Source organism: Primulina tabacum, chromosome 12 (genome assembly GCF_025594145.1).
Source record: "Primulina tabacum isolate GXHZ01 chromosome 12, ASM2559414v2, whole genome shotgun sequence".
Classification (NCBI taxonomy): Eukaryota; Viridiplantae; Streptophyta; class Magnoliopsida; order Lamiales; family Gesneriaceae; genus Primulina; species Primulina tabacum.
This window is the reverse complement of record NC_134561.1, coordinates 38,404,384-38,416,286: the sequence shown is the minus strand read 5'-3', so window position 1 is coordinate 38,416,286 and position 11,903 is coordinate 38,404,384. Positions and strand designations below refer to the sequence as shown.

General features: G+C 35.8%; 2 protein-coding genes across 2 annotated transcripts; both read left to right on the top strand.

Moving 5' to 3' along the window:
- Positions 1-3,853, top strand: LOC142521433 (cytochrome P450 734A1-like). The gene is made up of 5 exons (XM_075624637.1): positions 1-464; positions 811-1,034; positions 1,312-1,556; positions 1,836-2,232; positions 3,139-3,853. The coding sequence occupies exons 1-5, from the start codon at positions 182-184 to the stop codon at positions 3,562-3,564; spliced, it is 1,575 nt and encodes a 524-aa protein (XP_075480752.1). The 5' UTR covers positions 1-181; the 3' UTR covers positions 3,565-3,853.
- Positions 3,854-5,327: 1,474 nt separating this feature from the next.
- Positions 5,328-10,004, top strand: LOC142521191 (cytochrome c oxidase subunit 5b-1, mitochondrial-like). Its single transcript, XM_075624417.1, has 6 exons — positions 5,328-5,595; positions 5,765-5,850; positions 5,967-6,017; positions 9,287-9,353; positions 9,463-9,542; positions 9,687-10,004. The coding sequence occupies exons 1-6, from the start codon at positions 5,445-5,447 to the stop codon at positions 9,753-9,755; spliced, it is 504 nt and encodes a 167-aa protein (XP_075480532.1). The 5' UTR covers positions 5,328-5,444; the 3' UTR covers positions 9,756-10,004.
- The last annotated feature ends 1,899 nt before the right edge of the window (positions 10,005-11,903 follow it).

The following is an 11,903-nucleotide window of genomic DNA, read 5'->3' as shown; positions in this document are numbered from 1 at the left end:
TGCTTCTTCCCTCAGCCTTAGTTTAAGCCCATCTTCATCCCATTGTCCCATACAAAGACAAGAAACCTCCACTTTTCCCATCTCTGTATAAAACCAAACACAATCCAGCCAACCGGCCAAAACAATATTCTTCATTCTCCCTCAACCTTCAAGAAATCCCAAATCAAGAAAATTTTAAAACATGGGAGATTATTACAATCTTAATTTCTTCGGGTCACTTCTGATCTCATGTATTTTGCTGGTTTTTGTGCTGAAGATCGTGGTTCATGTGTGGTGGACACCAAGAAAAATTGGGAGTCATTTTATGAAGCAAGGGATTAAGGGTCCAAAATATCAACTTTTGCTGGGAAACATGAAGGAGATTTCTAGCTTGAATTTGATTGCTTCAACTCAATCTATGCCTTTCTCTCACAATATACTGCCGAGAGTTCTCTCTTTCTATCATCATTGGAAGAAAATATATGGTACTTGATCTTGTTTCCTCTCCTTCTTTTGCATCATTTCATGCCTCAAAAAATCTCGTCTTTCTGTTTTCTTTTTTACTTTGTTGGAAATTTGTTTTAACATTTTGTTTTCCCTTCCATACATACACACATTAATTACTTATTCAAGAAAGTTGGTGTGAGGATCATTGTGTGTTTCTGAGTGTGTTTCTGTAGGGTCTACACTATCCATTTTCTTTAGACAAAATGATGAATCCATCACTTCTTTTTTGTGCTACCACTTTTGGTAAACACCGATATACTTAATCTTTGATGATATAAACCCTAATTAATAATAAAAGTTTTTTTTTTATTTACATGGCTGCAGGCTCAATGTTTCTTGTATGGTTTGGACCAACACCTCGTGTGACACTTTCTGATCCAGCCCTTATCAGAGAAATCTTCGTCCTGAAATCGGAGTTGTTCGAGAAAAATGAGTCGCCAGCGTTAGTGAGGAAGATCGAAGGCGACGGCTTGTTGAGTCTCAAAGGAGACAAATGGGCTCACCACAGAAAGATCATCCAACCAACTTTCCACACAGAAAATCTCAAGGTAATTATTAAAAATAATCATCAAGATTCATTTACGATTTACTTTAGCTTTTACTAATCGTGATTGAACAAGGAATAACAAACAAACAAACAAATAGAAAAGAAAAACGTAGTGATCTAGTATTTAGCTTAAATACTTGAACTTTGAGATGATTTTATTATATATATAATCAAGAAAACAAGATACGATTCCCATATATCCGTTCTAATTAAACCGATTAAAAAAATACGTAAAAAAAATTTAATATTTACTTAAACATGACGTCGAATATTAACAGATGATGGTGCCCTTGATGGGCAAAAGCATAGAAGAAGCGTTGGTGACTTGGCCGGAAAAAATGTCGGATTCCGGCAAGGTTGAAGTGGATGTTTCTGATTGGTTCCAGAAGATAGTGAGAGATGTAATAACAAGAGTGACGTTTGGAAGCAGCTATTCTGATGGGAGAGCCATTTTTGAATTGCTAGCACAGCAAATGGTCCATGCCACCGAAGCCTATCAGAAATTTTTCATCCCTGGATATAGGTAACTTCATTAATACTAACTATGTCTTTTCCAATTATTCCCAAATAACAATTATTATTATTATTAAAATATTTTAAATTTAATTTGAGACGATGTTTCGAATTATAATAATTTTTTTTAAAAATCAAATCAGGCGTGAGAAATCATCTTTATTCCATCCCCTTGAAACTGGTGCACGTTCAATCGAGCGAAGCGACACATGATACTAGGTGATACCGCCCACCCCATTTTTGTGTAGTTAAATCCCTGATGAAAAGTCGTTTGTTTGTCGATTTCCAGGTTCTTCCCCACCAAAAAGAACAGAATATCTTGGGGATTGGAAAAGGAAATCCGTAGATCCCTGCTGAAACTGATCGACGGCAGGCGAAGGTCCGCGGGGGATTCTAGCGGACATGAGACGGCGTTGTCGGGTGAATGTCCCAACGACTTGCTGGAGGTGATGATGCGGGCAGCAGGAGATGAGTCACCGCCGCTGGCGGTGACGCCGAACGACATCGTCGAGGAGTGCAAGACGATGTTCTTCGCCGGGCTTCATACGACGTCAAATCTGCTGACGTGGACGGCCGTGCTGCTGGCGATGCATCCCCAGTGGCAGGAACAGGCACGTGAGGAGGTGCTGAGGGTGTGTGGATCACGTGAAGTCCCTACTAAAGATGATCTCGCCAAGCTCAGAACGGTACTTCCTTTTATGTTCTCTCCTTCAAAAAAAAAAAAAAAAAAAGAGATTAACATAACAAAAATTAATAGCATAGATATCTAAAAATTTCAATGATCTTTACAATTTAATGCTATCTTAATCAAAACTTGTAGCTTCTAATAATGACAACAATTTAATCGGTTGGAAAATTAACTTAGGAGTTAACTTGGACAATTTTCCTCCTAGAGCTAGGTTTTGGGTTGAGTTAAGTTCAAGTTCCAATCTTACTATGATATCAGAGCACATGTTCCATCGTTATGTGTTGGACTGTTCATAGTTGAGTCACACGTTCTGCCCATAATTGGGTAATTTATAAACTTTATGTTCCAGATGTTCATTCTTGAGCGTGAAGGGATGTGTTAATTGCCCCACATCGGTTGGATAAATAACTTAGGAGTTATATATATGAATTTGGACAATCTTTTTTTCTAGAGATAATTTTTAAAATTTGAGTTATGTCGAAATTTCAATAAACGAAATTTAAAATCTTTTGCTTTCTATAGAATAAAATAAAAGTCATCTACCGTCCTACGCATGCCATGATTATATGTTCGCATAATTTACATAATATTTCTTTTCGAAAAAGGACAATTCTTCCTCGGAAGTTGCGCAAAATAGGAAGCAAAACTTAAGCATGTGTTTGATGCGCGAAAAGGGATCTTATCTTTTTTTAGTGTTATTAATGATGGTGATATAATAATGTGATAATTATTTTTAAAAAAAATGCTACTTTAATTCTTGTTGTTCGAACTGAGTTAAATGATTCTTGATCTGAAGAGGCGCAGATTATGAAATTAATACACATTTTACTCGCCACTTGGGTTTTAAATACTTGTTTCCAAGTAAAAGAAATGATTAATTTAATGTTTTGGAACTTATTTGCAGCTGGCAATGATCCTAAACGAATCACTGCGGCTATACCCGCCAGCAGTAGCGGTAATCAGGCGAGCCAAGGCCGATACACAGCTAGGGACGCTCCAAATACCGCGTGGGACGGAGCTCCTTATCCCTATACTAGCCATACACCACGACCCGACTCTATGGTGTCACGACGTTCACGAGTTCAACCCAGCGAGATTTGCCAAAGGCGTGGCCCACGCGGCCAAGCACCCGATGGCGTTCATGCCATTCGGCTTAGGCACCCGCCGCTGCATAGGTCAAAACCTAGCCATATTACAAGCCAAACTAGCCATCGCCATAATCCTCCAACGCTTCTCTTTCGAGCTCTCGCCCGGCTATCAACATTCCCCTTCGGTTCTGATGCTCCTACACCCTCAACATGGTGCACCCATCGTGTTCCGAAAATTATAGGGAGGTTGGAAATCAATGCTAGCTGCTACTTAAAAAATGAGTTTCACACGTCTCATTTAGGAAAAAATGTTAGGATTCTAACTAATTAACTTTAGATGGATGAATCTTGATTAGGTGCTTCGTAGTCTAACTCGTAACGTGTTAGTCCTTTTTGGTTAAAAAATGGCTCTCCCTTTCCACTGTTATTTGTTTCCCCATTTCTATCTTTTGTGTTTCCATATGTAAATACTTTGTTTCATGCTTTTATACAATGTTTTATATATTTGGAATTTGCATTAGAATTTCTTTACCCTCATATCATTTTCTTATAATCCATTTTTTTATGTACAAAAAGGATTGAGATTGGAATCCAATATCATTAGGGGTGATCACCATGCGGTTTTACGGTTTTTTTAAAAAAAATTCAAACCGAATTTCCATATGCGGTCGGTTAGTATTTTGAAAAATTAATTGCGGTTTTATATGAAAAATTAGTCCTTACGGTTTTGAGCGATTTCAAGCGGTTGCGGTCGGTTTACAGTTTTTTAATGAAAAATATTAGAACATATATTCTAATTATTTGAAAACAACAACAATATATTATCTTCAAATATAAAATATAGTTCAAAGCATATAAAGATCAAAATAGATAAAACAATAATCAAGATTCAAAACTAAGTTAATAATTTAAGAACACATTCACAACAAAAATGACATTTACAATATTTTATCATTTTTTTACTTTCAAACTTCAAACAAAATATTGTAGCAAAAGAAATAAATACTTTAATAAAAGACTAATATGAAGAATAATTAAGAAAAAGATAAATTTTATTTGTAAGAATAATATTTTTGAAGAGAGTTGGGATAAAATGAATCATGACTTCTTTATTTGAATATGTTGTCTACAAATTATTATAATTATAGACCCAATATTAGGACAAGCGGTTTAGGCGGTGTTGTTTGGTGTGGTTCTTGACAAAAAAAATAACCGAACCGCGTATGCAGTGCTGTTTATGATTAATATTTTTAATCGCGATTTTTATAAAATATTATGAAAACGATATCGGTGCAATTCGGTTCGAGTGGTTCGGACAGGTTAATAAAAAAAATTTGATCACCCCTAAATATCATATAGGTTTTGAGGCTCATCTTTGTCACTGGACCCAAAGATCTTTGGGTTTTGTTTTGTAGTTTACTTTGGACAAAGTAAACGGGCCAACAATTAAAATTTCAAAACGGATGGGCCTACCATATATATTGTTTTAGGTGAGACCAAATTGGACTCCCCGAAAAGTACATAATATGAAGTTATGAACCCTTTGTAACTGAAAATCCGAGGTTATTGTTAATTTGAAACAAAATTTCTTAGCGAGATACGATCAGTTTTATTTGACGGACCTAATCTATGAAAAATATAAATTTTTATAATAAAAATATTATTTTTAATAATAATTATGAATCAAATCAATTAAGAGTATCTCTCTTGTGAGACGATTTCACGAATCTTTATCTGTGAGACGGGTCAACACTACCGATATTTACAATAAAAAATAATACTCTTAGCATAAAAAATAATATTTTTTCATGGATGACCCAAATAGAGATCCGTCTCACAAAATACGACTCGTAAAATCGTCTCACACAAATTTATAATCAATTAGTTTGATTGATAAGAAGAAACTCACCGATGTAATTCCTTTTTTAAAAAAATAGCCAGTCTTGTTTTTTCAAAAAAGAAAAAGCTGACACGTGCAAAACATATGGCACGTGCGAGAGTAATGGATGCAGTTCCACCCGACCTGAAGAATTTCCTCTACAGCTCCTTAATTCTAATTTGCGCTACAAAGTGGCGAGCTGAGATCACATCCGAAAATCCTATTGATCATCGCTGAAGAAATATGTGGAGAAGACTCTCGCTGCAGCTCCGAACTCTCGCCCCAATCCTATCCGCTCCCAAATCAGCCCGATTCGCCGTTGGAACTTCCGCAGGCCCGGATAATCCCTGCCGTCTATTCCCCGTCGTCTCACGCCATTTCAGCACTGATTCTGGTGTGTCTCTAACATTTTGTTTCCTTCTTTGAATTTCAAGATCCTGAAAAGTAAAATCCCTTCCTTTCTGGGATTATCATGATGTATTGATATGTCAATTGATTTTGGTTATTTTTTGGGAATTTTTCGTTTCTAATTTTATTTTTCTGTAAACGAATGTGTTTAAAAGGGGATGTGAGTGCGACGAAAAGTGTGGAGGATGTAATGCCAATTGCCACTGGTCATGAGCGCGAGGAGCTCCAAGCGTCTCTTAAAGTGAGTGTTTTTTTTCCAGCATTGACTTGTTGTCTTGGTGCTTCTTGACTGTTAAAATCAAACATTTTGATGGTTTTGATTAATGTAACTTATTTGTGTCGAATTGATTGTATTAGGGACAGGATGTTCTTGAAATAAATTACCCGTCTGGTCCATTCGGAACAAAGGTCAGTTTGAATACTCTTAGCTTGAAATATGTATTTGCTAGAAAGGTTCTGAGATCGACTCAATTGCTGGTTTCAAATGATAAGCCTGGGTTGTACCATCTTTGATGTCTGTGAAAATGCTTATGGCTTAGGTTACTCTCAAGCTTCATGTATAGAAGGCGCACAGAGTTTGATTTATAACCTCTACCATTTTACACTGTTAGAATTTGAGTCTTGTTCTTGCTTGTTGATGAGCTGGTGTTGGCAAATGGTGAGCCACTATTAGTACAATGGGTGGGATCAACTAGGGGCGTAAACAATGCCATCTAGCTAATGTGGATGATGCCACTTGGGGAGGATGGTGTGCCGACTGCACTTGATTTACAGGAGAAGTGAGACCGAGGCAGGATCCTTGTGTGGATGAGGTACGATCAAGTTTGCCAAGATGAAATCTGTATAGTCCTTCATGTAGGGTGCCTTTGAGAAGTTGAACCTTGATTGCTAGATCTTTCATAACATAGAATTGTGGGTGAAATTCAAAGAAGACAATGTTGTCTTGAGCAAATTTGCTTACACTAACAAAGTTTTTGGTAAGATGAGGAACGCAAAGCAAATTATTTAGATGCTATGTGCGAGAGTTGCTATGTGAGCAAAAGTGAAAACGTGATGCTACTATATGTGAAATAGGTAAACCAGATCCATTACTCATGTAAGCTTTACCTTCACCTGTGTGCTCAGATCCAGTGGTGAGATTATCAAGATCATTTGTAATATGATGAGATGCTCCAGAGTCAAGAAACCACCAATCTTCATTGAGCATCTCTGGTTGTTTCATAGCTAGTGCAGCAGAAGGAGGATATGATTGTCCTTGATTTGGATTGGCAGTAGGTTGGAAGGGAGGACCCGAGTTCCTGTGTTATGGAACAAAGTCTTTATCAAACCGATTATAGCATTTTTCAGCAACATGTCCAGAGTACCCACAGATTTGACATGTTGGGCGATTGTTGTTGTTCCAGCTCTTTCTTCCACCTCTAAAGAAACGGCTACGGCCACGTCCACTAGGAGTGAAACTTTGAGTCGGAGCATCACAGCCTTTTGATTGAGAAAAAGTAGTAGCATTGATGTTAGGAGTGCTTCCATCAGTATTGGTTGTGTAAGGTTCAATTCGTGCCTCATGTGCCATTAGTAATGCACTGACGTCAGTGGGTGAAAGAGCCTCGACTCTGGAGGTAATATGAACCACAACAACCTCATATTCCACTCCAACTCCTCCCAAAATATACAACACATGATCATCATCAGGAATTGAATGACCACACACAACTAGTAAATCAACATAGCCTTTCATTTTGCTGAGGAAGTCTTTCATGCTAAGACTTCCCTTCTTCAGCGTTTGTAATTGCAACTTGTATTGCATTACACGAGCCTTAGATCTGGTGGCAAAGAGGTGCATGATTCGCGACCAGAGTTGAGATGTGGTTGTACAACCGATCATCTGGGCTTGAATACTTTCAGCCATTGAACCAAGTAAAAAGGAGAATAGAAGATGGTCTTGACGAGACCACTAGATGTAGAGTGGATTCATTGTTTAAGCCATATCCTCTGTAATAAAATATTTATGTGGAGTGGGCATTTCTTCCATAAGCAAATATTTCAGACCCAGACCATTAATTCCCGAAGAAATTCTAAGATGTCAAAAAAGAGAATTATCATCACCTAGTTTTACATGGGTGATCTGATTTGCTGGGTTAACGAGCACAAGATTGGAGGTGGTACCGAAATTATTTTGGGAGATGTTGCTGGAATTATTTAGTGAGGTAGCTTCCGCCATTTTTGGGAGCTCTGATAGCAAGTGAGGAAAGTGAAAAGAAACTTCTGTGAAGGAAAATATGAATTGCTTTCCTTGTATATTAAAATAATATATCCTACTCTATTTATACACAGTTGTTAAGGGCAATTAAAGAAATGCATAACAAGAGTTTGTTATGCTGTTACACTAAAAATCTATCCATTGATTCCTCTAGAATACTACACATGTGTGAGTTCCCATGAGCTGCTGATGTGAACCACCATTGTTGAGTACCGCAGCTTAGCCAATGCAACAGCCGAACTCCGTTGGCTTAAATCAATTATGTCAGAACTTCACATTGGTTCGACTAACATTCCAGTTACCTGGTGTGATAATCTCAGTACTATAGCTCTCAGTGCAAATCTGGTATTACATTCAAGAACTAAACATTTGAACTTGACTTATTCTTTCTTCGAGAAAAGTTATTTTCAATCAAACCACGGTTCGATATGTACCCTCTTGTGATCAAATCGTTGATGTACTTACAAAACTTCTCTCAGCCATCTCATTTATTCGCTTTCGGACCAAGCTCAGCGTTTTACTCAATCCCACGCTGACCTTGCGGGGGGAAGTTAAGTAATAAAGATCCACATCAGCAATGGTGGGCCACATCAGCAGCTCATGAGAACTCACACGCGTGTAGTATTATAGAGGAATCTATGGATAGATTTTTATTGTAACAGCAAAAGAAACTCTTGTTATGCGTTTCTTTATTTGCCCTAAATAACTGTCTATAAATAGAGTATGATATATTATTTTAATGTACAAGGAATGCAATTCATCTTTCTCTTTACGGAAGTTTTTTTTTCACTTTCCTCACTGATATAAGTTTAACATGTTATGAGTATTTAACATACACGACATATCCACAATAAAAAAAGTAAAGAAAAGAAAAGACAATCAAATGGATAGGTTTTAAAAGTTTCGATTCGAATTAAATAAATGGGATCTTGAAATTCCAACCAAGCCTAACCTGCTTAATAGGAAGATTATGAAATTATAATTATTTACTTAAAAGTATTTAGCCAGTTATTAAGTCCTGCTTAATAGGAAGAGTATGAAATTATAATTATTTACTTGAAAGTATTTAGCTAGTTATCAAGTCCTGGAAACCTCATTCTGTAAACCAAAAAAAAAAGATTTCAATGAAATAATTAGTAAAACACTTACTATTATTTCTTTAATGGGATTAGTTGGAATTTGAACGACCATTATTCTGTATTTGAACCTGTTAAAATTTTGCCTCACTATACCATCCCGAAGCTGTGATATAACTGTGTCAACTCTGTCAGTTAATGGTTTAAACTTTAATGAACATTCATCCCATGAGTGCTGTTATAATTAAATTTATGTTCCCTGTACTAATTTTTCTATGTTGTATTTTAAAATTTCTGTCTTTCTTCACAATTCATCGTCATCCATCATCTATCAACTCTTGCAGGAAGAACCTGCTGTGATTAAGTCTTATTATGACAAAAGAATTGTGGGATGCCCTGGAGTAGAAGGAGGTTAGTTTTAACCTACTTTCTTGTATTTGTACAAGGATCATTATTTATAGACAATTGACTCCAATCAATGATTTTGACTGACCATATCTTCTCTGTGAAAACACAACAGAGGATGAGCATGATGTTGTTTGGTTCTGGCTAGAGAAGGGCAAACCACATGAATGCCCAGTATGCTCGCAGTACTTTGTGGTATGTATGAGGGTCCTTTAATTATCTAGCATAGATAAACCTTTCTGTACATGCTCCCTCGACTAAGTTAATGTCCAAAATGATTTGAGTGGTTCCCGTTTGTTATTTCATTCAAAAATGTTCATGGCCTCATTCTGTTGGCAGTTGGAAGTGGTTGGCCCAGGTGGACCACCCGATGGACATGGAGACGATGAAGATGATCATCACCACTGAACGTGGTTGGCAATTTTGCTGCCAGAATAAGATCTGGTAACCGTATGAGCAAGCTATTATGTAATATTCTTCAGGATTCAAAGGCATATAACTTGTTTCTGAGTGTTTTTTTTGACAGTTCCTTTAGGCAACAAGTTCACTTGTTTCTCTATTTCTTGATGGTTATGGTGATTTGAAACACGATCCATAGGAAATATGGACTTTCACCCTCTCTCATTCATGATGATATAATAATAATGTTGAACACAACATTTTGTTCATTTTATTGCCAATTTTTTGTTGTGTAATCTCTTGTTTCGACAAGAAACTTGGAGACGGTTTTGGAATCAACAAGTGCCCAACAAATATAAATGCATATATATTTTTTATTTTTAAAATTCAATGGTGGAGTTCCATTTTTTCCATTAAACTTTGTAGAATTAATTAACATAACAAAAAAATAAATAAAAAAAATTATCCTTGAATAAACTATAAAAGTAGAATTGATTCCATAGGTTCTCTAATGTCTCCATCTTACCAATAATGGGAAAAGAACGATATGTGCTTTATGTCCTCTGGAATATTGTATGGAGGGACAACTGCATGGAGAAAAATACTTCCACTATATATATATATATACACACACCAAATTAAATTCCATTTAAAAGGAATAACATCTCCCCACCGTTTATTTATGAAACATAAAAGGCAAAAACTTGTGTAAGATGGTCTCATGGGTCGTATTTTGTGATACAAATATCTTATTTAGGTCATCCATGAAAAAGTATTACTTTTTATGCTAAGAGTATTACTTTTTATTGTGAATATCGGTAGGGTTGACTAGTCTCACAGATAAAGATTCGTAAGACCGTGTCACAAGAGATCTCCTCAACATAAAATTCGATTTAAATATGTATTTATTTGACTGAAGGAATCGCTAATAAATGATTTCCCAATTCTTTTGAATTTTCAGTTTGCTAAGTAGCGATCGATAAAATAATTAGTCACTTCATTTTTTTCGAAAGCTGTTGTTTTCTTAAAAGAGAAATAAAGGTAAATAGAGAAAACATTAAAGGTGAGAATTTATTCCACACTCGATAGCTTTTGAAAGAGATACATAAAATAAGAACCTGGACTTCTTCGAGCACATTTTTGTGGCATGCGACCACAATCAATGATTTTTCAAGCCACGACAGAAAAAAATACTGAGTATAAAAATAAAAATAAAAAGAGTTTTAAATAACTCATGTTTAATCAATTACACCTACGGATTTTCATAGTTTATCTAAATATTTCAGTACGATAACCGAATTATTTTATCAAAAGTTATAGTTGATTCATTTTTTAAATTATACAATAACTCAAGTGCACGTTCAGATGCTCTCATAATAGGGACAACCATTGTACTCCAATAACCCTCATCTCAGTAATTGCGTTCGTTGCAATCTATGATAATCGAGTATTTGATCTTGACTTCGATACCGATTTTAAGATGGAACTCTTGTTGTTTTATCAAAAATTATATTTCGTGATAACGATGTTTTTCTAGCAAGGACAATTAATTGCATCTCAAGCATCGTATACACATCAAAATTTTCATTTTATTTCTAATCATGTTTTATTTGCAAATTCTGGTAATGTGATTCACGTACAACCTAACAAATTAATTTAAAATATATAATAAATTTAGTCGAGAATTAGTGCATGCAGAATCAACGTTATCTTTACATAAAATATACACAAAAATTTAGGGTCTTGAAATTTCACTAGCTATGTGAAAGGACAATGGTTAATAGTGGGAAGTTGACATTAAAAAAGTTTGCATTTAACTTGATCTCCTTATAGGAGAGGGTAGAATTAGGTTGCAGAGTCTTTTGTAGATAAAAAGTAAAGATGCTCTTTGTTATTTGATCAATGTCTCTACACCTAGGTGAGTTTTAGTTTTTGATGTCGTGTCGAAAAATCGAATCAGACGTCGATTTTTTTTGTGTTCAGTCCTTGGGTACTTTTTTAGTACCACATTTTCACATGAACTGTACCACATTTTGTATGACATAGTACCACAATTTTGTGGATAGGGAGTGAACCCAAAGAAATGTTTTGATTGAGTATTTTTCACCAACTTCCCCTAGATTTGAACATAATTTTAGAATTGAATTAAGAGCTAAA